At 39.3% G+C, this 26,776-nt stretch overlaps 2 protein-coding genes across 2 annotated transcripts; both read left to right on the forward strand.

The window, feature by feature from the left end:
• The first annotated feature begins 1,796 nt into the window (after positions 1–1,796).
• On the forward strand, positions 1,797–9,149 carry wnt8b (wingless-type MMTV integration site family, member 8b). Its single transcript, XM_037782789.1, has 6 exons — positions 1,797–2,210; positions 3,432–3,465; positions 5,210–5,348; positions 6,131–6,256; positions 6,343–6,485; positions 7,860–9,149. The coding sequence occupies exons 1-6, from the start codon at positions 2,140–2,142 to the stop codon at positions 8,427–8,429; spliced, it is 1,083 nt and encodes a 360-aa protein (XP_037638717.1). The 5' UTR covers positions 1,797–2,139; the 3' UTR covers positions 8,430–9,149.
• A 7,673-nt stretch (positions 9,150–16,822) lies between these two features.
• On the forward strand, positions 16,823–26,721 carry hif1an (hypoxia inducible factor 1 subunit alpha inhibitor). The gene is made up of 8 exons (XM_037781687.1): positions 16,823–17,246; positions 21,488–21,738; positions 22,200–22,348; positions 22,465–22,610; positions 22,938–23,044; positions 24,031–24,094; positions 24,201–24,311; positions 24,625–26,721. Exons 1-8 carry the CDS (start codon positions 17,070–17,072, stop codon positions 24,679–24,681), a joined length of 1,062 nt encoding a protein of 353 aa, XP_037637615.1. The 5' UTR covers positions 16,823–17,069; the 3' UTR covers positions 24,682–26,721.
• Positions 26,722–26,776: the final 55 nt, after the last annotated feature.

The raw sequence follows: 26,776 nt of genomic DNA on the forward strand, positions 1-26,776 counted from the left end.
GGGGAGATGGAGACAGACAGACAGAAGAATATGTCATCCTGCGGCTCCATGGCAAAGCTTCGAAGCCCAAAAAATGGTATTCGGGACAGCCCTAAATGCAATAAAATATAGGCTAGCTTTAAATTATGCTTTAAACCTGCAGTAGGCAGAATGTTTTTGGCATTATTGGGCACAAATTTCCTAAAATATACCTTTCAGCATATTGTAATTCAAGTGTTCTGAGAGATAACTAGACTTCTGCACCTCCTCATGGTTCTGTTTTCAGGCTTTAAAAAATCTAGCACGTGACAGGAGACTTTGACCAATCACAGGTCATTTCAGAGAGAGAGCGTTCCTATTGGCTGTGCTCCGGCTGGTGGGCGGTGCTTGGTATTTCCTCAACTGATCTCAACATGGCTGCTGGGGTCACAAATTTTCTCATTTTACAGCTAAACAGTACACTACAGGATGTTTCTGAAAACATTTTATGTGAGAAATAGTCATTACAGAAACAGAATATTGATTCATATTGGATCAGCGCTGCCTAGCTTGACCGTTTGATAGGATTTCATGGGTGATTGACAGATGTATGGTGTACGGTCTAAGACATGCTCTATATATAAAGCGTCTTGAGATAACTTCTATTGTGATTTGACGCTATATAAAAATAAATTGAATTGAATTGACAGCTGCTCAGAGACGGCAAGGCTCCAGCTCGGCTCTGATTGGTTGTTTTCCTCCGGTCTGTGAAATCTTGCAGATGCCATTAGGAGCAGCGGAAGACACAGGAAGACACCGGAGGACACAGAGGCACATGATTTTTTTCAGATTACCTGTCTCATGCACTGCTGTCAGGATAAAGTGACTGTTTTATAAAAAATGCTCCAATTCTACCCACTGCTGCTTTAGGAATCTTGCATATAAAAACACTAAAACAACAGGATGGATCCTGCTGTTGTCTAACTTTACTTGTCATTCCTCTTTAAATCTTAATCCAAAAACATCCCTCTGAAGTCCCCCCGCCCAACCCCCCTTATTCCCTTCCAAATCACTTTTTCTCTAATCCTAATTTGCACACAAGAAGATTGCTAAAGGGCCAAAGGAAAGGGTCCTAAAGGTCAGACGGGGTTATTGGAGGAATGACCCTGCATGCGGTGTTAGGTAGGGACCGTCTGGATTAGTCATGCAAATGTCCCATATATCTGATCTGAATGGCTCTAGGCCTTCACTCTGTCACCATGCATCCACCTTTTAGTTCATCACTTCGAGAAATTCTCTCTTTTTCTAAATTCTAAATAAATGAAAGTCATGATTGAAATATCGCAGGGAAATTGGAATAGAGATGAAAAAGTCTCGATCATGTCGTGGTTATTGATTCCTTATAATGATCTCATATGTATCACATTGTAGGCTATTAAATAAAAATATAATAATCCATCTAATCCATCTCTGCGTCATAACTGCGCAAAAAACGTGCCGATTATTCTAAGAAACAGTTGCGCATATTGATCCCTTTGTGGAAACAACTTCGCCTACATGTCGCCGATCTGGAATTAAACGATCAGATGACACTTGTGAGGCTTTGTGGATCTTCCTTGTGAGTAACAGTCTCTGTGTTTCACTCTGATACACATTGATTCAATCACACCTTTTGTTAAATGACTTCCTTTTGAAGAACAAACAACATTTGTGGAACCTATCAAACTAACAATTCGTCATCCAGAGGACTATCTCCGACTAATCCCTGACAATCAGCTGTTAAATCAACCTTTTTTTTCCTCTCCTGAGCAGAAATGCAGAGGGATCAGTGTTACACTTTTGCTATAGGATTAAGCAGATCTTCCTTCAGCTGCTGAATGGAGGCAGGGGAGCCACCGTTGGCCGGCCCTGAAGGCCCAGGGTGCCCTTTTGATCATTTCCCTGCACAACTTGTGATTGGCCCAGAGAGGAAGAAGGGGGAAAATCTTTAATTAAGCAGATAATCTCTTGTTGGGGACGAGAGCAGCTCCATTTCAGCAGAGCCCCCTCCTTGAATCCTGGAAGAAGCCCTGGCTGGACTGACTGCTGGAGGTTTCATAGCTCAGTTTCCTCTCCATCGTTAGACATTCTGCAGGCTTTGGACGGGCTCAGAGTCACCGTCAACCCTCCTCACCTGGCAGGATGTTCATGCATTTGGAGGTTTTCTATTACACCTTCATCCTCCTGGCTCACATGAGGTCCTACTGCTGCTGGTGAGTTTGCATTTAGCATGAAATATGATTTTTTTTTGCAGGTTATTTTGGTGTCCTGATGATGTCCATCTCCAAATAGTTCATTTCATGGGCAGTGGCAGGTGTTATGCAATATTTTGTTTATTTGTTTTGCACAATTTAAGACTATACAACATAACAAAAATAAATAAATGAATAATATACAGTGCAGGAAGAGGCAAAAAACCCACTGGGTTTATCTGAAGCCTCCACCTAGAGACAAGATTAATATAAAGAAATAATAGATTACACAATAGTGATAACAAACAATTAGGACAAGATATATATAATAACAACAATAACAATACAGTAAATATATAAAAAAAGATAAGTGTGTGTGTGTGTGTGTCATGCGTGGAAGTGTATGGTTAGTGTTTGAGAGGAGGATATTGATTTAAATATCTATAATGATTTCTGGGCAATATATATGCAACATCTGCTTTTGTCAGTATATAATTGTTTTTTTATGCCCTAATTTATGTATATTTATATATTTTTTTCTCTCTTATTGTTTATTCAAAAGGCACAACTTGACCCACAAAACTACTTAACTGAACAATTTTGCCAATTTGAAATAAGGAAATTTGTTTGAATTTGTTGAAATTTGTTTTCATGACTTTTTAATAAGGTAAAGTTGTGACTAATGGCTTTATTATTGGTGAATACATCTTTTACTAATGCTTTATATTAGATAAGTTGTAAGAACAAATTTTGGGTTAAACTGCCTTCTACCATCTGACCGCTTATTTCTAGAAAAGGCCTGCAGACCAAAATCCATTCATTAACATATCAACACTTTAAACTGCAGACTTGATGAGTTAAAGCCATTTATTAACATCTTATTAACATTTATAACAACATACTTGATGGCTTATTATAAACCATGAGCATTTATATATGAATTACCAACATAAAATCATTATTTTTCAAATAGAAAGGATGAACGCAAGTCAATGGGATTTTTTCCACAACCTGGCAACCCCAAATTTCAAGTCATCAAGTGTTAATAACATAATCATTACCTTCAATTCTTAGATTTCCAGAACATTTTGAACAAATTCATCAGTATTGTTCGCTGAGGTTTGGGTCCCCGCTGATGTCACGGTTTAACATGTTACAAAGCGCACTAATGAGAGATGTTAACAGAGGAATTTGTGAAGGACACTGAGCTTCCCTGAGTGAATAAGCTGTCTCCTTTTCCAGGTCAGTGAATAATTTCTTGATGACTGGACCCAAGGTAAGCCAACTCTCTTTTGATCTTTTCTCCCTGTCCTTTTTTCCCAAAAGAGAGAGAGAAAACATGGTTTCATGTGTTGTCCTTGTGATATCTGAACTCAAGTGTATGCACAAGCTCTTGTACCTGTATGGCACTAATGATATATCAGTGATATTCTTGCCCCTTTGTGTTTTTCTCCCCCTTCCTCCGTACACTTGACCTTATTCAGAGGCTCTGCGTATCTGAATGTTTTAAGAGGCGAGGGCAGGCATTGCTGTATAGTGGGTGGTCATCATTAGTGAGCCTGTGAAAGAGGTGGCACTCCATCTCCCCCAAAGGCCACTTGAGACATATTAGTTATATTATCGCTCACACAGTGTGAACAAGCCGCAGAGAGGCGGGCGAAAGCCAAGGACAGAGCGTACGGGTTTAAGAGAGCTTCACAATCCAGCATATTCACTGCGGCTGATAAGAGTTTCAAAAGTAGAATCATGTTTGAATCAGGTCACATTGTTTCTGTCATGAAACTGACAATAAGCATAATGCACATTAAGAACTTGTTGATTATCCACTTTGAAATTCAAGAGAAGGAAAGACACATTGACGAGTAAAACATTTGTCACAGCACCATTCCCGCAGTGTTCTTTCACATACAACATTTGATTGAGTGAACCCTGAGTTGGTTCAGAAGTACCAGAAGTGCTCTCATAATTTGTTGGATCTGTGATCTCTGATTGTCTTAAAGTGGCATAATGTCTGAACTCTGTGTTCTGGGCTTCAGGCTTGTGTAATTTATTAAAATATATATATTTATGTACTACTAATTGGGTTGGATTTATTAGCAAATACTCACGTTTTTGCATCAGGTAAATCTTCTCTGAAGACGATGCTGATTTTTTATAATCTAAAGTGGCTGTAGCTCAGTGGGTAGTAGGGATGCACCGATCCAACCTTTTCAGTCCCGATACCGATACCTGGACTTTGGGTATCGGCTGATGCCGAGTACCGATCCGATACCAGTGTTTCATTAATAAGCTGTATGCCTCACTGTGTCGAAGTCACTGGGATAATTCTTTTATGTGTAAGACAACATCAGGCTTGACTTAAACATCGCTTTCCTAACTTAGTAAAACAAATAACTATAAAGATATAAATTTACTAAATTGTTATTTATTATTAAAATAATAAATTGTACACCAGCAACTTGGTAAAGAAATTAAAAGGAATTACAATTCAAGTGTAAACCTTTTTAATGCAGCAACAAATTGGTCAAAACTTAAACAGGAATTCAAATTCCAGTATATAATGTATATAGTATATAAACATAGATCTGAATTAAATAGATCGGCCCCATTTTCACCGATACCTGATCCAGCTATTTGAGCCAGTATCGGCCCAATATCTAATCCGGTATCAGTGCATCCCCAGCGGTTAGAGTGGTCATCCTTTAACCAATAGGTTGGTGATGCGATCCCCAGCTCCCACTGTTTGCATGTCAAAGTGTCCTTGAGTGAGACGCTGAACTCCAAGTTGCTCCCCGGGCGTTTTACAGCAGCCCGCTGCTCCTAATTATGGGTTAAATGCAAAGGTCAATTTTCATGTATGTACCTGTATGTATATGACCAAAGTAATAAAGTTGTTTTTTATAAATCTGGGTATCAAATCATGCAAGATGCTTCAGAACCATCTCAACGTCTTACATCATGTTGTTATTGTTGCTAGATGTGGGGTGCTTGTGCATTATTTGATATCTCTGCTGCTGCAGGCGTACCTGATCTACTCCAGCAGCGTGGCAGCGGGAGCTCAGAGTGGCATCGAGGAGTGCAAATACCAGTTTGCATGGGACCGCTGGAACTGCCCCGAGAGGGCCCTGCAGCTGTCCACGCACAGCAGCCTGCGCAGCGGTGAGTCCACAGTCCCCAGATACCAGCTAAAACATCTCTTCTAAATGGGGAAACATGGCTGACCCAATTTCAAAAATGTCTCAAAAGTGTTTGCTCAGTTGAAGCATTCATCACCCTTTGGGATGGTTACAGCGGGCACGGTCGCTATAGAGGCAAAATAAACACACTAATCCATTTCCCAACATCCTCCCTGAATCAACGCCTCTATTTGCAGCTTATGAAAGCAATACACTGACATACTGGTTTTATGGTCCTGAACAGAGTATGGGAAATTGACTAATTAAAGGTCTTATTGATAACATTTTTATGTAGACAAATATAAAAAAATAATAATAATAATACATCCACAGAGCCTTTAGAAAGGTGTATGGCTTTTCCTGAAAAAAAGAAAGAATTAATTAAAAGTGAATTAATCATTTGAAAATTTTTGGCGGGTCCAAAATGAATGTTTTGTTTATCTCTGTGGAGGTCCTCTGACGTTTGGTTCCCACTTCCAACAAGGCTTGTGAGGCAATAGTGAAACAACGTTGGTATCACGTGGTATCTCTGGGTTGTCAGTTTAGTGTGGAAAAAATGGATAAATGTCTGAGAATGACAGTAAACGTCTGGCAACAACTTGTTGTGAAGTCAATGCAGTGGAACGGGGGGAGGGAGAATGTGACATCTAGTGGCTGAATGTTATCAATAGCACCTTTAAATCAAACATTTTTTTCAAGCCGTTTTATGTGAGCCGGGATCTGTGTGATGAGACAAGCTAGTTTAATGAGTCTCTCTACTGACAGCAAACCGGGAGACGGCGTTCGTCCACGCCATCAGCTCTGCCGGAGTCATGTACACTTTGACCAGGAACTGCAGTCTCGGAGACTTTGACAACTGTGGCTGCGATGACAGCAGGAACGGACAACGAGGTCAGAGGAATACACATATATGTACCATAAATGCCCACTTTTGAACAAAATTGCACAGATGATAATTCTTTTTCATTCACCTATAGGTGGTCATGGTTGGCTCTGGGGCGGCTGCAGTGACAACGTTGGCTTCGGCGAGGCTATCTCCAAACAGTTTGTTGACGCGTTGGAGACTGGGCAGGATTCACGAGCAGCCATGAATCTCCACAACAATGAGGCTGGGCGCAAGGTACAGTGGGTCCTCTTAATTCACTCCGTCCACTTGGCAATGATGAGAGATGAGCCCTTTGGATAAGATGTAGCACAAGTGAATTTGAACCATACAGTATTTAAACTGGGTGGCGGCTTGCTCGACATTTTAGGAATCTCTCCTGGCCCCTCCAACTGATTGCACAGTGCAAAGCACCTTTTGAATCATTTTTTTTCCAGTGAGTGTGCCACCCAAGCATCCCTTTCACGTCGCTATAAGTGAGGTGCCACTCGTCCCCAATAATAACAGTGTGTTCGGTGTACCAGAAGGGCCTATTTACCAGCGCTGAATGCCCCTTATGACAATACCTCAACTCGAGAATCTCGGGATCACTGGTGCAAGCTTAATTAGAGATCCTGGAGAGCCAGACATCGCACGGCATTCTGTATTATGCTGCTTTTTTAAAATAAGTGTTTAGTTTTTATTCTTGCAATAAGGATCCCACATTTATGTTGGTCTTTGTTTGGTGCCCGGAGGGAGTCTGAGGGGACCACAGGCGTACAGCTGAAGTGCTCTTTGTTTACGGTGCCTTTGCTCCCCCCTGTCGGGGCCCGAGCATCCCCATGGCACCTGGAGCATCATTGTAACAGAAAAAAATGGGGATAGAAAGAGAGAAAAAAACTTTTTTCATTCCTCCACTCAATGGAGACTCTCCATTGGGTCTTCTCACACTAGAAAACATGTTGATAATGAACATGCTAAATAAATACTCCTATTTCTTCTGGGGGGACAATGGGACTCGATGTGAAACTTTGATTCAGCCTCACCTCACAACGGAGAGTTCATCCCCTTCTCGAGAAAAGAAAACGTCCCCTTTCAACCGACAGCTGTTTTGTGTCGGGTAAAGTCAGGAAACACTGAGGACGACAAAGAAACGCAGCTATCATTTCTTCCTTTCAATGTATTCATCCCCTTTTTTGCTTAACTGAAAAACTTTGAGAATACAATCGGTTAATTTGACAACACATCAATCAAGAGACAATGGACATCCTGTCTTTTACACACACATATATACATAGATGAGTGCATACTCAAACCATTTATTTGTTTTGACGCAGTTTTTCATATGAAACTAACATTCCTCAACACAGTAAACCATAAATACATTTTTTTTTTTTTTTAAAGTTATTTTTTGGGGGCATTTTTAAGCATTTATTGATAGGACAGTGGATAGAGTGTTGGAAAGGGGGAGAGAGAGAAATGACATGCGGAAAGGACCACAGGCCAGATTCGAACCCTGGTCCACCGCTGCTAGGACTGAGCCTTGGCGATACATGGGCGCTCGCTCTACCGACTGAGCTAACCAGTCGCCCACCATAAATACATTTTAATAAAGTTTCTTTCTGTCTTCAGGCTGTGAAGGGGACCATGCAGAGGACATGTAAGTGCCACGGGGTGTCAGGAAGCTGCACCACTCAGACCTGCTGGCTGCAGCTGCCAGAGTTCAGGGAGGTGGGGAACTACCTGAAGGAGAAGTACCACCGGGCCCTGAAGGTGGATCTCCTCCGGGGAGCGGGGAACAGCGCGGCCAGCCGGGGGGCCATCGCCGAGACCTTCAGCTCCATCTCCCGCAAGGAGCTGGTCCACCTCGAAGACTCCCCCGACTACTGCCTGGAGAACCGCACCCTGGGCCTGCCGGGCACAGAGGGCCGCGAGTGCCTCAAGAAGGGCAAGAACTTCAGCAAGTGGGAGAAGCGGAGCTGCAAGAGGCTGTGCGGGGAGTGCGGGCTGGCCGTGGAGGAGCGCAAAGTCGAGATGGTGTCGAGCTGCAATTGTAAATTCCACTGGTGCTGCGCAGTGAAGTGTGAGCAGTGCAGGAAGACGGTGACTAAGTACTTTTGCGTGAAGAAAGGAGGTCAGAGGGGAAGGAATGAGAGCGCCAGTAGCCGTAGGAAGAACCTCAGACTGAGGAAGAAGCACTGAGCATCTTCATCATGCTGTCGTCATGTTTGTACCACTGCAGCTCCTGTCAACACCCAAACTCTCTGTACATGCTCAGATAGTGTGTGATTTGGACAAAAGCTAAAGAAAAATACAATTTCCGACCATCTTCATTGTCTCTTTTGTATTGAAGTGGGATGTGCACAAAGCCACGTGATAGAGAAGTTTACAACTTTGTAGAATTTTTTGGTATAAATGTATTTAAGATATATTTTTATACTTTTTGTTTTCACAACATTTTTGAACATTTTGGGCATCTGAGGAATATTTCTCTGACTTTGAAAATTCTCAACAACATGATTTATTTATTTTCATACACATAAACCTTGGGGAAAAATTAAACAGTTATTAGTATTGGAGTGATGGAAGCTTTGACGGCATAATTAGCTTTTAAAATCACAATTTTCAAGAACCCGTCAGGTTATATTCCCATGAATGCCTAGCCGAGCAGTAACCTTCGTATGTTTCCACATATCACTGCCGAGCTTTGAATTTATTATGAAATATTTTGACATTTTTTGGGACAGTCTGCTCTCCCATCATCTGGCTCGCCCTGACCTTTGCTGCCCTCTTGATGTATTTAATTGTATATAAAATGAAGCACTTTGTACTGTACATTGTTAATTTATTGCACATCATTTCCTAGTTTTTGCTTTATTGTTAGTTGTGGTTTGTTTTCTATTAAAATGTAATGAAAGACTATTAAATCCCTCAATCTTCTATATCATTCAGTGAGAATGATGCCTCTTTGTGGCAGTGATACCTGACGGGTTGCAGTAAACACAACCTTCCTCCTCACATTGTTCCCGCTGGGGTTAGGATACTCTGGGGGCAAACCCGACAAGAATAGAAAACCTTCCAGCGTACTCTTCGTTCCATCACGCCTTTCTCAATTTCGCCTCAACAAATACCTCCCCGTTCTCTCCCTCGTCGTGGTAATCCTCAAAGAGCCCCCCTAACTCCCAAGCGCTTGGAAGTTTCTTTACTGTTTAATACTAGTTTAATTAACTTTGTCCAGACAGAGCAGGGCCGTGGGGGTGGAGGGCATGAGGCAAGTTGCCCTTAAAAATCATCCCGCCTCTAATTTTGTATGCTAATCTCCTTTTTCACGCCGCACCTCCTTAGGAGTGGGGGGAAAGAAATGTTGGGAAAACTTTGGGCTCGCCTGTGCGGGGCTTCCTGCGGCTGTTTTATTTCTGGGCCCACCTATTTGGATCCTTTCACTCCTCTAGGGCCTTCCTTTGCTCGATTTAACAATGAATGCAGAGCTAATCAGCTCTCTCGGAAATGCACCACTGTCGAGGAAGGTAATCCCTTCTTCTCCGCTCTCAATGGGCCGTCGCCTTCTAAAGGACTTTGGGAAAAGGCTTTGCACAGATTCACACTGTTCTCTCAAAAGAAGTTAGTTCAAGTATTGTGCCCAAACAAGTGGGTTTTATAAACACATGCTTGCCAGGATACTCTCACCCCACCTGCGAGTAAGAAGTGCCAGGGCCCGGGCGGACTAGCACATGGCAGCCGAGGCTGAAACCCTTCAGACGAGATGGGACATGAAAGAGGAGATTAGAGGTCCCATTGAGAAGGGGGCGTTCATTTCTGCACCTTCCTCCTTTTACTCGACAAAGTGTCAAGGAAACACCTTGTTGACATCTTATTTACCAAATAATGATCATAATCAAAACTCCTCCTTCCTCTGGTGACCCCCGTGGGCCGGCTGGATTGCTCGGCCTGGCATGCAGCAAAAACCCTCTCACCAACAAAAGAACCAGCATACCAAGCTTTAGCCCCGCAGCTCTGTGGACGTTCTGCAATTTACTGTGACAGGGAGTACAACAGGGGCACATCAACATGTTCATTCACAGGAGTTTAAACGTGATGCACAATTATAATTAGCACATGCATTTTTGGATTAAACTTAAAGCCTTAAAGCCACTTGGCATGCAGAATGCAAAGATTCTTATTTGGATTTTTTTTCTTTGGTTAAGTATGTGAGTCATGCTGTCATGCGCTGGCTCACTATCAGCAGAAAATTGCAGACTTAATACCCACATGTACAAATATATCACGCCTGCTGACACAGCAAACCGCTGATGTGTGGGAAAGCCAGACACGAAAACCCGTTTGGCTGACTAAAGTTCAGCAGTTTACACACACCTGTGGCACCGTTCGCTTATTCAAGTCAAGATCAGTAGTGCATCAGCAGCGGAGATGAAAGAGAGGGAATTGCTCTAGTGGGCAGCATATGAAGATAATACTATGCTTAACCTGGAGACCTAATGTCAGGTGGTGGATTGAGAGCAGCAAAAGATCTCAGCTTCAAAGAGACAGAGTACATGAATGCTTATATTGCACAATATTGCCACACACCCTGTACCCTGCTGCACTATACTTCTCTATTTGTCTTTAAGCTCTTGTGTGCTCATAATGCACTACTATAAGATTCAACCAGAGGCAAAACATTTGAATTACAGACATGCAAAAACATGCAACATGACTTTATCATCATGCAATCCATCTGTCAGTTTTATTCCCTCACGTGACCAAGCACACAAATGCCCAAAGGGAAGGCAGGTGAACTGAATGAAAGACACATTATAACGGCGTGTGAAAAAGCACACAATGTTTATCGTGACACATCATTTCCCAGACAGTGACGCGACCTCCGACCGAGGGCTCTGAACTTCCGTCTCTCGTTCCGGCCCTGCCATGTCCAATTTGCTGTTAACACATGAGCACGAGGTGGCGGAGGGAGAGGGGACACCACAGAGGAAGAGTGGGCTTTTGAGCAGATGCTTTCTCACAGAGTTTGAATATTCGAAGAGGAGACACTACAGGTGAATAGGGTCAAAAAATGTAACTAATAGATATCGGCACGAAACTTCCCCAGTTGATTACTTACATAAAAGCAATTATTTTTTGTATTACAAGTTTTCTGAAAATGTATGTTTAAATATGTAAATGAGGCATTATCTTATCAAATATGTGCTAATTTGCAATCATTTCCAGAACAGAAATCTGAACATTGGATAAAGCCAGATTCAAAATTCTTGTTTTATTTTGTTGACATATTAAAGTCAATGGTTTTTACAGAAGGGATACCACTTTTTATCACTTTATGAATCAGTAAATACTGTCAACAGCCATAGAAACACATTTTCACCATGTTTTTGGAATAACATGTTCTATAAATCAGGCTATTAATGATATATGAACAAACCCCTCTGTAAAAACCTTCAGAATATAGATAGGAATGAAACTGGAAAAGTCCGGTGTATGTAAGTGCTACTGAAGTGGAGATTTCTGGCTCGGAGTATGAGAAAAAAAAACTCTTTTTGTTTTTGAGAAAACAGTCTTTAAAGATATGTATTGTTAAATTCCATACACTTTGAGAGGCACTACAGGTGAATAGGGTCAAAATGTTTAACTAATAGATATCACCATGAAACTTCCCCAGTTTATTACTTACATTAAGACAATTATTTTTTGTGTTACAAGTAGGGCTGTCAATCGATTAAAATATTTAATTGCGATGAATCGCATGATAGTCCATAGTTATTTGTGATTAATCGCACATTTTTTATCTGTTCATAATGTTCCTCAAAGAGAGATTTGTCAAGTATTTAATACCCTTATCAACATGGGAGTGAGCAAATATGCTGCTTTATGCAAATGTATGCATATATTTATTATTGGAAATCAATAACAACACAAAACAATGACATATGTTATTTAGAAACCCTCACAGGTACTGCATTTAGCATACAAAATATGCTCAAATCATTCATAAGTCAGCACACTGATACACTGAAAGCTGTTGTTACCTGTTGGGCTTGACTATGACTTGCCCCAAACTGTATGTGATTATCATAAAGTGGGCATGTCTGTAAAGGGGAGACTCGTGGGTACCCATAGAACCCATTTTCATTCACATATCTTGAGGTCAGAGGTCAAATATGTCCATGACAGTTTTTCCTCACTATTTAGCTTCCTTCGCGCTTATATGACCTGGTTGGTACCAATGGATTCTTTAGGTTTTCCAGTTTCATATGATGCCAGTGTCTTCACTCTAGCTTTAAAACTGAGTCCACTTCAATCTCTGAAATATCGATTATGTTAATGCGTTAAGGAAATTAGTGGCGTTCAAACGAACTTTCGATAACGTCACGTCATCGTGTTAACTTTGACAGCCCTAATTACAAGTTTTCTGAAATTTGATGTTTAAATATGCAAATGAGGCATTATCTAATGCTAACTTTTGGTCAATTTAGGAGAAATCTACAGACGCAAATGGACAAAGTGTAGTTAAATAAACACCTTAATGTATATTTTGGATGTTTTCTTTCCTCTAGGGGACATGTTATGGAAGCAATTGACCAGTGCATGAAAAACTATGATTTTACCTATGGGTGTCTCCTCTTAAACATCTGTATGAAAACCAAAGATTATTGCTAGAGGTGTGTACATGTTTTTTTTTTTTTTTTACTATACAGTACTGGCAGAAAAGAGACGTAGAGATGGAATGTTTAAATTTGTACATTTGTGGCTCTGCAACACACCACTGTGACATATAAATAAATAATGTAGGGACAGATTTCTCTCAGGTAGCAAGTGATAAAGCAATCAATGAAAGATGGGAAAACTACTTATAATGCTTCAGAGAATCCTTGACTAATAGGATTTATGGCTTAGGGCTTCTAGACCTACAACACCTAGAGGGGCGAGGGTCAGTGTGAATGTGAGAGAAAGCCAACACAGATGAGAAAACTCAGTGAATTCTACCTGTGTTGCATCTTTGTGTCGGTTATTGCTTTAGCTCAAGAGACATCAGATGCTTTCACTCAACCAGGAAGCTGTTTCATGGTAACAGTATTTCCTCCAGAGGGTCTTTGTTTTGACAGCAGTCCATCTGCTGGGGAGAAGGCAGCAGAGGTGTATGTTTGTTGCTATCAGCAGGATTGAGAGATACAAGCTTCTCGAGGCTCACCAGGGTGGTCGATCTCCCGGCTCTATCTGCAGAAGAATGGGGAGAGGGGAGCATCAGGGGGATCAGCTCAGCTCAGCTCACTGATCTGCACAGGAAACACAGAGCATGGGAACCCACCAGGGAGCCCCAAACTAGTCCCTGCAGTGGAAGCCTGCTGATAAAGCCTGAATCAACAGAAGACATACAAGATGTATCAGGTTTTACAAAAAAATGAAATCAGGAAATTTGCTTTTGAGCTAAAATTCGGCATGTTTGTTGTTTTAAAAATCTGTCAGAAAAAAAGGTTAAAAACACAGTGTGACAATGATCAAAGCTGTTGATAAGATTAACTCCATTGACACTGATGAAACAGAGTGAGGGTCTATCAGCTGATCAGTCCAGTGAGCAAGGTAGACCACAGTGATCAATACAGAAATGCTGAGGCAATAGTGACCATAGGTAAATATTGGCTCAGGATTTCAAAAGTGTTTGCTCAGTTTTTTTATTACCATATCTTCTCATAGAGGGAGAGACAAAGAGAGCGGGGACAACTTTTCAACCTGTCTGATGGAAATATATTGTGTTGTGTCCTGTATTATGCTTCATTAATGACTTTAATGTGCATTATTGCTTCCTACTGTACAGAGCATTGTTTAGACGAGCACTGGTGGAAAATGTATTCAGATACAGATTGTTTAAACTTTAAACAATCTGTATCTGAATACATTTTCCACTAGTGCTCGTCTGTACTTTAAACTTTAAAGTACATACGTATTACCAGCAAAATGGACTTTGTGTCAAAAGTAAAGCACTTACTGTACTATGCAGAATGACCCCCAACAGTTTATTGTTGTACTTTAATACTGTAGTTGGTCCAGGTGGAACTGATTTCAATTGCTTTATGCGTAGTATAATCTAAGATAATGCATCATAAGTAACTTGTCACTATGGCTGTGAAGTAAAAGTAGTGGAGTAGAACGTAAAATAAAATACCTCCAAAATGTAGTGGAGTAGAAGTAAAAAAGTAGCAAAAGATGGAAATACTTATAGGTACAGTGTGTAGGATTTGGTGGCAACTAACGGTGTGGTTGCAAATTGCAACCAACTCAGTTCCCCTCCTTTTAGTCCTCCCTTTCAAGACTGCGGTAACGTGAGCCGCTGATTGCAAAACCGTGGTAACGCTGCTCGCCTCGCTCTGAGGTCATCCTTACCATAATAACACTACTTTGGGAGCAGTAAAAGTCAGACGGCGGCTGGCGGTACCATGGTTTTGTACTCGGCGACTCACATTCACATCGTGGAGCAACATGGCGGACTCTGTGAAGAGGACCCGCTCCCTATGTAGATATGAAGGGCTCATTCTAAGATAACGAAAACATAACAATTCTTAGTTTCAGGTGATTATACACTAATGAAAACATAGTTATGAATATTGTATTCCATTTCTGCAAATAGGTCCCCTGAAATGTTACACATTGTTCCTTAAAGTGAAGGGCAAGGAGCTAAACATTTTACTTTTTATTTTTCTGATATAATTTCAACCCCTGTATGCAGCTTTTATCATGCTCACTCAGAGTGCAATGACCTTCCATCCATCCATTATCTGTAACCGCTTATCCCAATCGAGTCGCGTGGGGGCTGGAGCCGATCCCAGCTGATATTGGGTGAAGGCAGGTAACACCCTGGACAGAAGAGTGCAATGAAAGGCTGTAAATGTTTTCAAATAACCTTTTAGTACGTGTGCTGGAGCAAAATCAGCAGTGATGTGACACAATGGAGAACTGCAGTGTTGTTTGTTTAAGTCCAACCAGGGACACCTGTGGCATGTTCATGTTGTGGAGAAAGTCCACAACTCAGGCCCTGTTCAGACCTGACATTAACATGCGTCCTGAGTGATCTGATCACAAGTGGACAGCTTTAAGTCCACACTTAAAGTCCACACCTGGCATTAGAATGCGTCTCCACATGCGTCTTGAGTGACCACGTCCCCGCTCTATATGCAAATAAACACGTAGTAAACACATGGCTGATACAGCAGATGTTGTGACGTAATATTACATGAATATCAGAAGTAAAATATGTGGCCCACACCACCTCTGAATGTGGTCTGAGCGATCGGATCTCAATGCGTCCTCAATGCGCCTTGAGTGCGTTCACACCTCTACTTAGAACTGTCCACTTGTGATTGGATCACTGAGGACGCATGTTAATACCAATTTTGTATGAACAGGGCCTTAGAGTACTCCTTATATAGTGTTTCCTCAATCATAAGTAAAGCATCTAATACCACTCTGTTAAATAGTCTGGTACAAGTAAAAGTCCTGCATTCAAAACGTTACTTTGTAAAAGTACAAAAGCATTATCAGTCTTCAGTGGAAGAATCTAAACTATTATATATTGTTGGATTATTATTATTATTATGGTTGCAGAGACATGCTATAATGGCATTTTAATGTTGCTAATTGGAGTTGATTCCAACTACATTATATACTGCTTGGCATTTTACTCTATACAATGCCTCATATTTTATAAGATAATCATATATTTTGAATAAAAAGTATTTATTTTAATTTTAATTTTATTTCTTCCTTTATTATTATTATTATTATTATTATTATTATTATTATTATTATTATTATTATTATTATTATTTTTATTTGTTTTAATTCTTATTAATGTTTTATTTTATTTCTTCATTTTATTTTGTTATTGTTTTATTCTTATTATTTATTTCATTTTTTTCCTTTTATTTTATTCTTATTATTTATTTATTTTGTATTTATTTCTTCCTGTTATTATTATTATTATTATTATTATTATAATAACAATAATAATAATAATAATAATAATAATAATGTTTTATTTTATTTCTTCCTTTTATTCTATTATTGTTTCATTATTATTATTTATTTAATTTGTTCCTTTTATTTTATTCTTATTCTTATTATTTATTTATTTTTTATTTTATTTCTTCCTTTTATTTTATTATTGTTTTATTATTATTATTTATTTAATTTTTTCATTTCCTTTTATTTTATTGTTATTCCTAGTATTTATTTATTATTTATTTTATTTCTTCCTTTTATTTTATTATTGTTTTATAATTATTATTTATTTCATTTTTTCCTTTCCTTTTATTCTTATTCTCATTATTTATTTATTTTATTTCTTCCTTTCATTTTATTCTTGTTATTGTTATTATTTATTTATATTTTATTTGACGACCAATTTTCTGGAAGAAACTGCAATAAAACCCAGTCCAACAGCTCTCTCTCGTGGTGAAGGCGCGTTATTACAGTAGGAGCAGAGAGTCACCCAGTCCTCTAGGTGTCTCTGTCTCATATCTCTACAGCTCAGTGTTCCCCTGCATCTCTTTCTTGAGGAGTCGTTAGTTTCCTTGCTGTCAACACGGCGTGTAAACACCAACACCAGCCACACGGAACCACGGAGAGAGACAGAGAGAGTCTGCAGCAGGACTACACATATCTCCTCTATTAACTCAGTAACTGTGAATGGGAAAGCTCGTATTACAGTCCCGCTGCTGACTCTGTAGCCTAGCGGCGGTAGAGACCGGAAGAAAAGCCCGGTCCGGTCCGGTGTGTGGTAGTGGTTTCATTGTGAGGAGGACGGAGAGGAGCGGAGGCGGCGGCGGGGTGACCATGGCAGCAGCGACCGCTGTGGAGGCTGCGAGCGACGGAGGAGGAGGCGCCGCTTTCACCGGCGTCCAGAGCCGCGACTGGGACGAGACCCAGCTCCGAAAATACTCCTTCAACACCCAGCCCATACCCAGGCTGTCTCACACCGACCCCAGAGCAGAGATGCTCATCAACAACGAGGTAAACACACACAGTTAACCCAGCTGCTCAAACTTACACACACTCATACACCTCAGACCTGCAGAGGTAGACCTGCAGCACAACACCCTGCTCTGAGTCATTACAGACATTATGTTAGTAATACACAGCGAGCTAGTGAAAGTGAATTATATATATATATATATATGTATGTGTGTATGTATGTGTGTGTGTGTGTGTGTGTGTGTGTGTATGTGTGTGTGTGTGTGTGTGTGTGCGTGTATGTGTGTGTGTGTGTGTGTGTGTGTGTGTGTGTGTGTATGTGTGTGTATGTATGTATGTATATGTATGTATATGTATATATATATGTATGTATATGTATATATATATATGTATGTGTGTGTGTGTGTGTGTGTGTGTGTGTATGTATATGTATATGTATATATATATGTATGTATATGTATATATATATGTATGTATGTGTGTGTGTGTGTGTGTGTGTATGTGTGTGTGTGTGTGTGTGTGTGTGTGTATGTGTGTGTATGTATGTATGTATATGTATGTATATGTATATATATATATGTATGTGTGTGTGTGTGTGTGTGTGTGTGTGTGTGTGTGTGTGTATGTATGTATATGTATATATATATATGTATGTATATGTATATATATATGTATGTATGTGTGTGTGTGTGTGTGTGTGTGTATGTATGTATATGTATATATATATATGTATGTATATGTATATATATATGTATGTATGTGTGTGTGTGTGTGTGTATGTATGTATATGTATATATATATGTATGTATATGTATATATATATGTATGTATGTGTGTGTGTGTGTGTATGTGTGTGTATGTGTGTGTATGTATGTATGTATATGTATATATATATGTATGTATATGTATATATATATATGTATGTATGTATGTGTATATATATATGTGTATATATATGTATATATATGTATGTATATATGTGTATATATATATGTGTATATATATGTATATATATATGTATGTATGTATATAATATAATATATATATATGTGTATGTATATAATATAATATATATATATATATATGTATGTGTATATATATGTATGTATGTGTATATATATATGTATGTATGTATGTATATATATATATATGTATGTATATATATATAATATAATATATTCAAAGATGTAGCCTAATTTTTTGAGGCAATTTTTTTTGCTCAATTTGTAATTTGAGATAATATTATGACATTATGGCTTACTTAGAAATGCAACGAGCTAGTTGTTTAGAAGCAGCAGCTTTTCAGCTGTATGAGATTTAATGTGAATTTCCCCTTTTAACCTTTGTGGTGAAACAGCTGTAGGTTTATGTATGATGACTCAAACAGAAATGCTGGCTCTCCTGTACAGTTACTCAGATTGAGGCAGTGCTAACCTTTTGCATGGATGACATAATTACATTTCAGGATGGTATTTGTCTTTGAAAGCAGTGAACAACCTTCTTTGACTCCCATAAAGCCCACGAGCAGGTGTGTCCACTAGGAATACATGCATGACCATATTTTTTCCACTTGTGGAGACAAACCTCATCCCAGCTCTCATTATTTTTTATTCAGTGTCAATGTCAGCTGGAGCATTTCCCAGGAGGGCTGTATTCCTGCTCAACGTAGACAATAGGTAGAAAGCTCCTGATGGGGCAATGCGTAGTCATGCATATGGCGTACATAGAAGTACATGACGGTGTTCTCATTTGTTATCTATTTCAAAGGAAATGACAATGATACCCCACTCTAAAAGGTTCCAATGAAAATCTAAAAATAAAGCTCACATTTCCCTTGTAAATTTTGTAGCTACTGATACACTTTTTGATATTTATATTTTTCTCTGACTGAGCTTAAGTCATAGACACATTTGGTTGTCTTAATAATAATTTGGGGGTGTCACAAGAAGCTTAGATATAACATGATGGTGGCTGAAAGAAGCATGAAAAAGGAAGGAACAGGAGCTCTTGAGAAATGGTTTACAAGAATAGTAACATTCCTATCAAACTAACCCACATGCCACTTTTGAACTTAGGTTCATGTGTTCAATGTGTCTCACTGAGAAAAAACATTGAGACTCATAATTTTAAGGGTAACTTCTGTATTTTTCAACCTGGACCCTATTTTCTCGTGTTTTTGTGTCTAAGTGACTAATGGGGACAACGAGCTGCGAGGGCAAGTGAGCAGAGTCAATATAACATTACGTCCACTAAAAGTGCTTGTTTTGGCCACTGACAGGCTCAGATTGTTATCATTAGTGTCTGAGAACATTATGGAAAGAACCCTACAGAGAAATAAAACCTTTTTCTTACCTTTTGCTTGATTCGGTTTGTTTGTTATTGTGTCCAAGTCCCGCTCAAGGAGAAGTCTCGTTGTGAAATCTGAATATACGTATACTCTGGCTCAAATCAATACCGGCGGCCATCGAATTCAAAGACCTCATCCACATTGTCACATTGAAAATCTTTTAGATAACACTAAGCTACACTTTCTGTACTCTAACGCAACAAACTCTGTCCAGCTGGCACTTGCGTTTCAGAACGAGACTCTTACCTTAATGTCAGACACTTATGATAACAATCAGAACCTGTCATGGCAGAAACAAGCACTTTTAGAGGACGTAAATGGCGGTGCCAGCTTGCCCCAACAGCACCATATCACTGTCTACAGCGCTCTCCCTCAATACTGGACCAATTTCACAAATTGTTGTCCCTGTTAGTCAGTTAGACACAAAAACATGGGACAATAGGGTCTGGGTTGAAAAATACAGAAGTTACCCTTTAACACTGAGATTCAGAATTTGCACAATTCTTTAAAATGTCTACTATCAAGGGCGGCACGGTCACAGCAAGAGGGTCGCAGGTTCAAACCCGACTCGGGGTCCTTCTGTGTGGAGTTTGCATGTTCTACAATTTTCAATTCTTGATTACTTAAAAATCTGCGTCAAAGAAGTCATGATGTCTGATTTGAAAAATATATGTGCGACCTGGAATATGCAGACAAAAGATAAATATGCAACAAAATCAGTCAGAGGTATAGAATAATAATGGTTAGTATACTATTTGTACTTATATTATTGAGGTACATATAAAAGTGAAAGATAAAAAACCCATGCATGTATGCATCATGTATATCATTTTGCTCACTACAGTGGGCATGGTTTGCACTATATTGCATATTTATCCCATATTTTATAGGCCTATATATTTAAAACAGGGATGAAAGTTAATATCAGCCTATTTGTTGGGCTTGAGGGAATTAGAGAGGTCATTTTCAGCAGGAGCTGTTTGGATTAATCTCATTTATTTGTTAGTTTCAAACATGAACTTGAATGCATGAATGAAGAGTGTTATAATACCAGCACTGATAATATGTCCAAATATGGCTGGCTCATACTGTTGCTGTATTATTAGATAACGTTAATAACTGTTTAAAAACATCTCTATTAAAACAGTGCAGAGTGCTGGGGGCACCCTGGGGACACATAAGGCGCGTCCCTGTCTGCCTGCAGGTCTTATCAATGCACAATCATCATGTTAAGAGACATCTTTATTATTTAAAGCCAACGATTTTACAACCATTATTTTAACTGCAGGCGCTCTCGGGCAAAAGTGAAACCGAGAGCCGGTGCAGAGAGGGAGAGAGAGAGAGAGAGAGAGAGAGAGAGAGAGAGAGCGAGAGAGAGAGAGAGAGAGAGAGAGAAAGAGAGAGAGTCAGCGGGAGCGCGCTCAACGGTCTACGTTCAGTCAGTCACGTAGTCCTCGCAGCTCAGTGTGTCCATGATGCGCGGGCATGTGGTGGGATTTATGTTATGTTCCTTTTTTTTGCATAAAAGGTTATTTAAAGAGAAATATAAAAAACAGCGTCCAGGGATATCAAGCTGATACACATGCAGCAGAGTAATGTTTATGTACATTAACTTTAAAATAATTAAATAATATTTTAAAGGACAATTATATTTCACCTTTATGAACTATATATGATAAAGTAAAACTATTAATTGCAGTTTAATCCTTCAGTATAATCATGATGATATATAATTATAAAATGCTACAAAGAACTTTACATTTAGGATGGACAACTAGTGATATAAGCCTTTTAGCAGTCTTACAGGGATTATGCATTATTCTATAGAGAGATTTGCTTGTTTTTTTGTTGTTGTTGTTGTTTTTCTATTGAAATAAATCTTGTTTAGTTTTTGTAATATTACTGTATTGAAATGTTCTTTATCTGTTTTCAGGAACCGGTGGTTTTAACAGACACAAACCTCGTGTATCCGGCTCTCAAATGGGACATTGCATACCTCCGGGAGAACATTGGAAATGGAGATTTCTCTGTTTACACGGCAGAAAACCACAAATTCCTCTACTATGACGAGAAAAAAATGGTCAATTTTGAGAACTTTGTCCCCAAGTCGCAACGGACGGAAATGAAATTCGCCGAATTTGTGGATAAAATGCATATAACGGAGGAAATGGGAGGAGAGGAGAGGTAAGATATATGTTTAAGGACATACACAATATGTGACTGTGCTGCAGGTGTGCGTGACACTGAAGGGAAGTTTTCTCATGAAATGTAATTCAGCACAGGAAGGTGGAGCAAATGACTAAGCATTTTACACAGGAGAATCATGGGAGAAGCCTATTACTCTGTGACCTGACTTGACCTGCCGACACCCACACAGATCACTTACTAAAGTGAAGTTGCTGTTGACTCGCTGACGCTTACAGTGGCTCTTATCTCTTTGAATTTTACTATCCACTCCCTTCAATGTCATATTGTTCTTCGTGGTTTAAAAGAGATGTAGTCTGCTGAAAATACCTAGTAAACAATCTTAACCTGCAGACACATTTATAGCACTTTTGAGAATTAGCTGCATTGTTTCAGGTTTTCAGAGAGTAGAACAAGGTGACTCATACATTTTACATGTCTCTTTCCTCATGCATATGAAGGGTGTATCTGCAGCAGACCCTGAATGACACAGTAGGGAAGAAGATTGTTGTTGACTTCCTCGGTTTCAACTGGAACTGGATCAACAAGCAGCAAGCCAAGAGAAACTGGGGACAGCTGACCTCCAACCTGCTGCTCATAGGCATGGAGGGTAAGGGCTCTTGCAGGAGTTATCCACTGTGAAAGGGATGCATTTTTTTTCCGTATAATGTTGTCCTCAAGGTGTTTTTATGCATCACATTTTCTGTTAATATTCTTTCCCCGCAGGCAATGTGACGCCAGCACATTACGACGAGCAGCAGAACTTCTTTGCACAGATCAAAGGCCACAAGAGATGCATCCTCTTCCCTCCAGACCAGTTTGAGTGTCTCTATCCGTACCCTGTGCACCACCCCTGTGACAGACAGAGCCAAGTATGTCACAGATATGTCGAAATCCACCTTGGGTTTAATACTGCGAACTTACAACTTAGCATATTTGTGATTTAGTTTTGTTAACTTCATCCACAGTGGATGTCTATACACATTAAAGTAAGTTATTATGAGGATTACTGTATTAAGATGACTTGAAATAAGGACATGCATAAAAACTGGAAAGACTGGCACATTATTCTAAAGTACGACTTGTTTTGTAAACAAATGTCAGAAAAGTAGGAAGGAAATTAAATGTCTTTTACAGTTAATACAGTTGAGGTTCAGTATGTTCATGTTTTGTAATTAATCCATATTTTCCATTTACAGGTTGATTTTGATAACCCCGATTACGAGAAGTTTCCCAATTTTAAAAATGTTGTTGGCTATGAGACTGTCGTGGGCCCAGGAGATGTGCTCTACATCCCCATGTATTGGTAAGCAGTACTTCTGTATGGCCTTTCTAGAAAAATGATGTATTGTTTATGTAGAACATTTTTCCCCACAACTAAATCAGATGATTCTCTCCAGGGCAGTGAGTTTCTTGGATGCACTGCCAGCTGATGTGCTTTTTCATGCTCTACATTTCAGTATGATAGTCTTTGATTTAACGGCTCAACATGCTGTTAGAATTATCAATGTTTTTTTTATTCTATTGAGTGTGTACTGTGCCTTATTAATAGGCCCAGAACTGATGTTGTCAAAGGTAACTACTGTATAATACAGTTGTAATTGTTAGTAATAAAGCTGATGTGTTGGAGCATGAATCCACAGCGAGTGCAGGGCATTGGTGTTATTTTATAAACTACTCTTAAAGGTCATATTGATAACATGTTTATGTAGGCAAATGATAATTAAAAAAACAAACATTCACAGAGCTTTTAGAAAGGTGATGAATAAAAGTATGGCTTTTCCAAAAAAAAAAAAAAAGTTTAGATTGTGAATTAATCGTTTTAAACATTTAGTCGGGTCCAAAATTAATGTTTTGTTTATCTCTGTGGAAGATATCTGACATTTGGTTCCCACTTCTAACAGGGTTTGTGAGCCAATAGTATAACAACGTTGGTATCACGTGGTATCTCTGGGTCGTCAGCGATCAAGTTGCCAATTAGTGTGGAAAAAACAAATAGTTTGGACTATAAATTACATTTACTCTACCATGAAAGATTCATCCCTTGACATGACTGTCTGAGTCTCACTCCACTTGAACATAAAATATGCAGGTTGTGCAACGAACTGGCAACCACTTGTTGTGTTGTGAAGTGAAGGCAATGGAACAGGGGGAGAGAGAATGCAACATCTAGTGGCTGAATGTTATCGATGTTATCAGTGTTTTCAATTGCACCTTTAACTGGTAAGAAGAACTGCAGAAAGTTGCAGAGTTTAATGAATTTAGTTATTTATATTTTTCTTCTCTCCTCAGGTGGCATCACATTGAATCCCTGTTGAGCGGTGGAGTGACGATCACTGTAAACTTCTGGTACAAAGTACGCACGTTTGAGTCTTTACAGCCGTTACGTTAACATTTGTGTTGCCTTTGCCACTGTGCATGTTTCCTCATGATCACTCACCTATTTGACTCATTTGTTTCAGGGCGCCTCCACACCCAAGAGGATAGAATACCCACTGCGAGCTCACCAGAAGGTGGCCATCATGAGAAATATTGAGAAAATGCTGGGAGAAGCACTCGGAGACCCGCATGAGGTACAAGCACTTGCTTTTATATCCTCTTTACAATACAACCTCTCTCTTATCGTCAGTTGCATAAAGCCAGACATGAATGTCACGCTGTCGCTTTTTAGAACATCAAATCAGATCCACATTTAGGTCACCTGTTACATGAAGTCCCCGAGGCATGCTGACCCTTCCAGCAACCCAATTACTGCGAATATTTATGGCTTACCTGATTTAGTACAAAGGAAAGATAAATGCAGTCTGGGGCAATGAGTGAAACTATGTAATATGTCTGACACGAAGTAGCTTATGCTAACCAAGAGTCCCTTCTATTTTTCCGTAGGTTGGACCTTTACTGAAAACGATGATCAAGGGGCGATATGACCAGGATCTCAGTTAGACCCCCCCACTCTTAAAACTGTTTTGAAACTAGACTGCTTTGGAAACTGTGTGCCGTGTGAAAGTGAGACTGCTGCATGCGTTATGCGCATTCTGACTTTGGAGCTATACGTATCACTGCACGGCAATAAGCGGCCATATTGAAACCATTTTGCTTCAGTCGTCTGCGAGTGCCATGGTCGTCGCAAACACATCAGTCACAGAAGAAACGTCTGACTATCTCATGGGAATTCGCCCTACTTGAAGAAGTCTTTTTTTTTTCATTTTGTCTTTTGAGAAGAAGGCCTGATTTGTCTGTAGTCTAGATATATTTATGTAAATCAGTCTTTTCTCAGCATAATTCAAGTTTATGTAAGGGTATTTGGGTGCATTTGCTCACCCAGTCAATAGAAGTTCGGTACCTTTTGGAACAAGCTCAATGTTTTGACCACTAATGGATAAGTTAAGGGGTATTACTGTATATATATATACAGTACACGTCAGTTAAATACATTTCTTACATACATGTAATAACACAGTGTTGGGTTGATTACTAAGTGTGGAGTGATCATATTGTATTCTCCATCTTTATCACACAGACAGCTTTAAAACTGATTTGGTTCATACCGCTAAAGATGACTTGTCTTTTAAGTGTTTTTGAAATATTTATAATCCGCATTATCTCCAAGCCTACCTTCATGTTTTTGGGAGTGATCAGCAGAAATTGTCTGACATCATAGTCACGGTAATAACAACACAGAAGTACAGCGATTAAACGCTGTGGTGAAATATGATCAAAAAATATGTGTGGGTGTAAAAACGCTGAAGAAATATGTGACTGCTTGCAGCTAAGTTCTTTTAGCTGAGCGATGCTGCTCTTTTGTTTATTTTCTCGCTTGTTTGATTTGTTTGACTTTATTGAATGTGCTTTTCTGCGTACCAGTAATAGGTGAGGCGGCACCCGAAAACAAATTGCGTACTGCAATTTTAGCTGAAAAATACAGTTAACTGAAAGAAATATAAGAAAATACAGTAAGTCACTGTTTTTGGGGAAACTAAGAAGAGTGATTTCTGCTGATGGAATATGATGGTTAAAACTGTAAAAGTAGTTAGAGTCAAATCTTGTTAACAGACTGAACCAGCAGGGCCATCTGCTGGGATAAAGCTGATGTATCAATGCAATGCAATGTACCATCTAGTGGTCAAGTTGTATAGTTACCTGGTCCATGCACTATACTGCTGCAATACCAATATTCAATATGCTGTGTTAAATGCAGCAGATCTGAGATAAAATTACGCTGCAATGTGTACAAAAGTCTAACTCCAGTTGGAAACCTGTACCTGATTACCGTAAGTTACCAATCCTCAGAAATGCAATGATTTTTTTACTTAAATGCAGCCATATTTTGAAGACCTTAAAGTGAGAGCATCTTGAAAGATGTCTGTTTCTGTGCAAGTTTAAAGTGCTCGCGTAAAAATGTACATTAAACAAAAGGGGATTATAATGTCACATGTTGTGCTGTATGTGCCAAACCGACATACAAACCAGTAGATGGGTATCGCCCTTTTCACAAAGCTTTGTTTGCGTGTGACATTGGATGAATCAGAACTATAAATTTGGAACATCCAAGCACATAATTCACCAGGGATATAAAGGTTTTCAGGGTTTTGTTACGATTAACCTTCAGAGTGTTGAAATCGTGCATCTGTTCGTTTCAAATTGGATGGTGATAGAACGGACATGCTTCCTCTGTAAACCTGATGTAAGACTGATGTGTCATCTCCCTCTCCTATTGCTAAGTTAACCCTGTTTACTGTAGTTGTGTGCCTTGCTTATTGGCACGGCACTAAATGTTGCAACGACTTGATTTTTAAATTTTTTTATTTTACGGTCAACATATTTTTTTTCACTCTGGCCTTAAACAGCTTTAAATGTGTGGCTGACAAAGGTTCATAGAGAGGGGGCATGCTTTTATTGAAGAAAGCCCGTTTTTTGTTTTGAACATACAGTATGTGCTCTCCTTGTTCCTCTGATTAAAGTTTGTTTGCGAAGCTCTACTGAGTTCTGAATGATGTGATGATTTCTTATACCCAAAGCTATGAAATAAAATATTTAG

Source organism: Sebastes umbrosus, chromosome 10 (genome assembly GCF_015220745.1).
Source record: "Sebastes umbrosus isolate fSebUmb1 chromosome 10, fSebUmb1.pri, whole genome shotgun sequence".
In the NCBI taxonomy this organism is placed as follows: domain Eukaryota; kingdom Metazoa; phylum Chordata; class Actinopteri; order Perciformes; family Sebastidae; genus Sebastes; species Sebastes umbrosus.

Excerpts from the sequence above, each read along its gene's own strand:
- wnt8b (XM_037782789.1), top strand. The coding sequence starts at position 2,140 with ATGTTCATGCATTTGGAGGTTTTCTATTACACCTTCATCCTCCTGGCT. Across the intron at positions 5,349-6,130 it reads GCACAGCAGCCTGCGCAGCG|CAAACCGGGAGACGGCGTTC; the intron begins GTGAGTCCACAG and ends CTCTACTGACAG. Across the intron at positions 6,486-7,859 it reads ACAATGAGGCTGGGCGCAAG|GCTGTGAAGGGGACCATGCA; the intron begins GTACAGTGGGTC and ends TTCTGTCTTCAG.
- hif1an (XM_037781687.1), top strand. The coding sequence starts at position 17,070 with ATGGCAGCAGCGACCGCTGTGGAGGCTGCGAGCGACGGAGGAGGAGGC. Across the intron at positions 23,045-24,030 it reads CTCTACATCCCCATGTATTG|GTGGCATCACATTGAATCCC; the intron begins GTAAGCAGTACT and ends TTCTCTCCTCAG. Across the intron at positions 24,095-24,200 it reads CTGTAAACTTCTGGTACAAA|GGCGCCTCCACACCCAAGAG; the intron begins GTACGCACGTTT and ends CATTTGTTTCAG.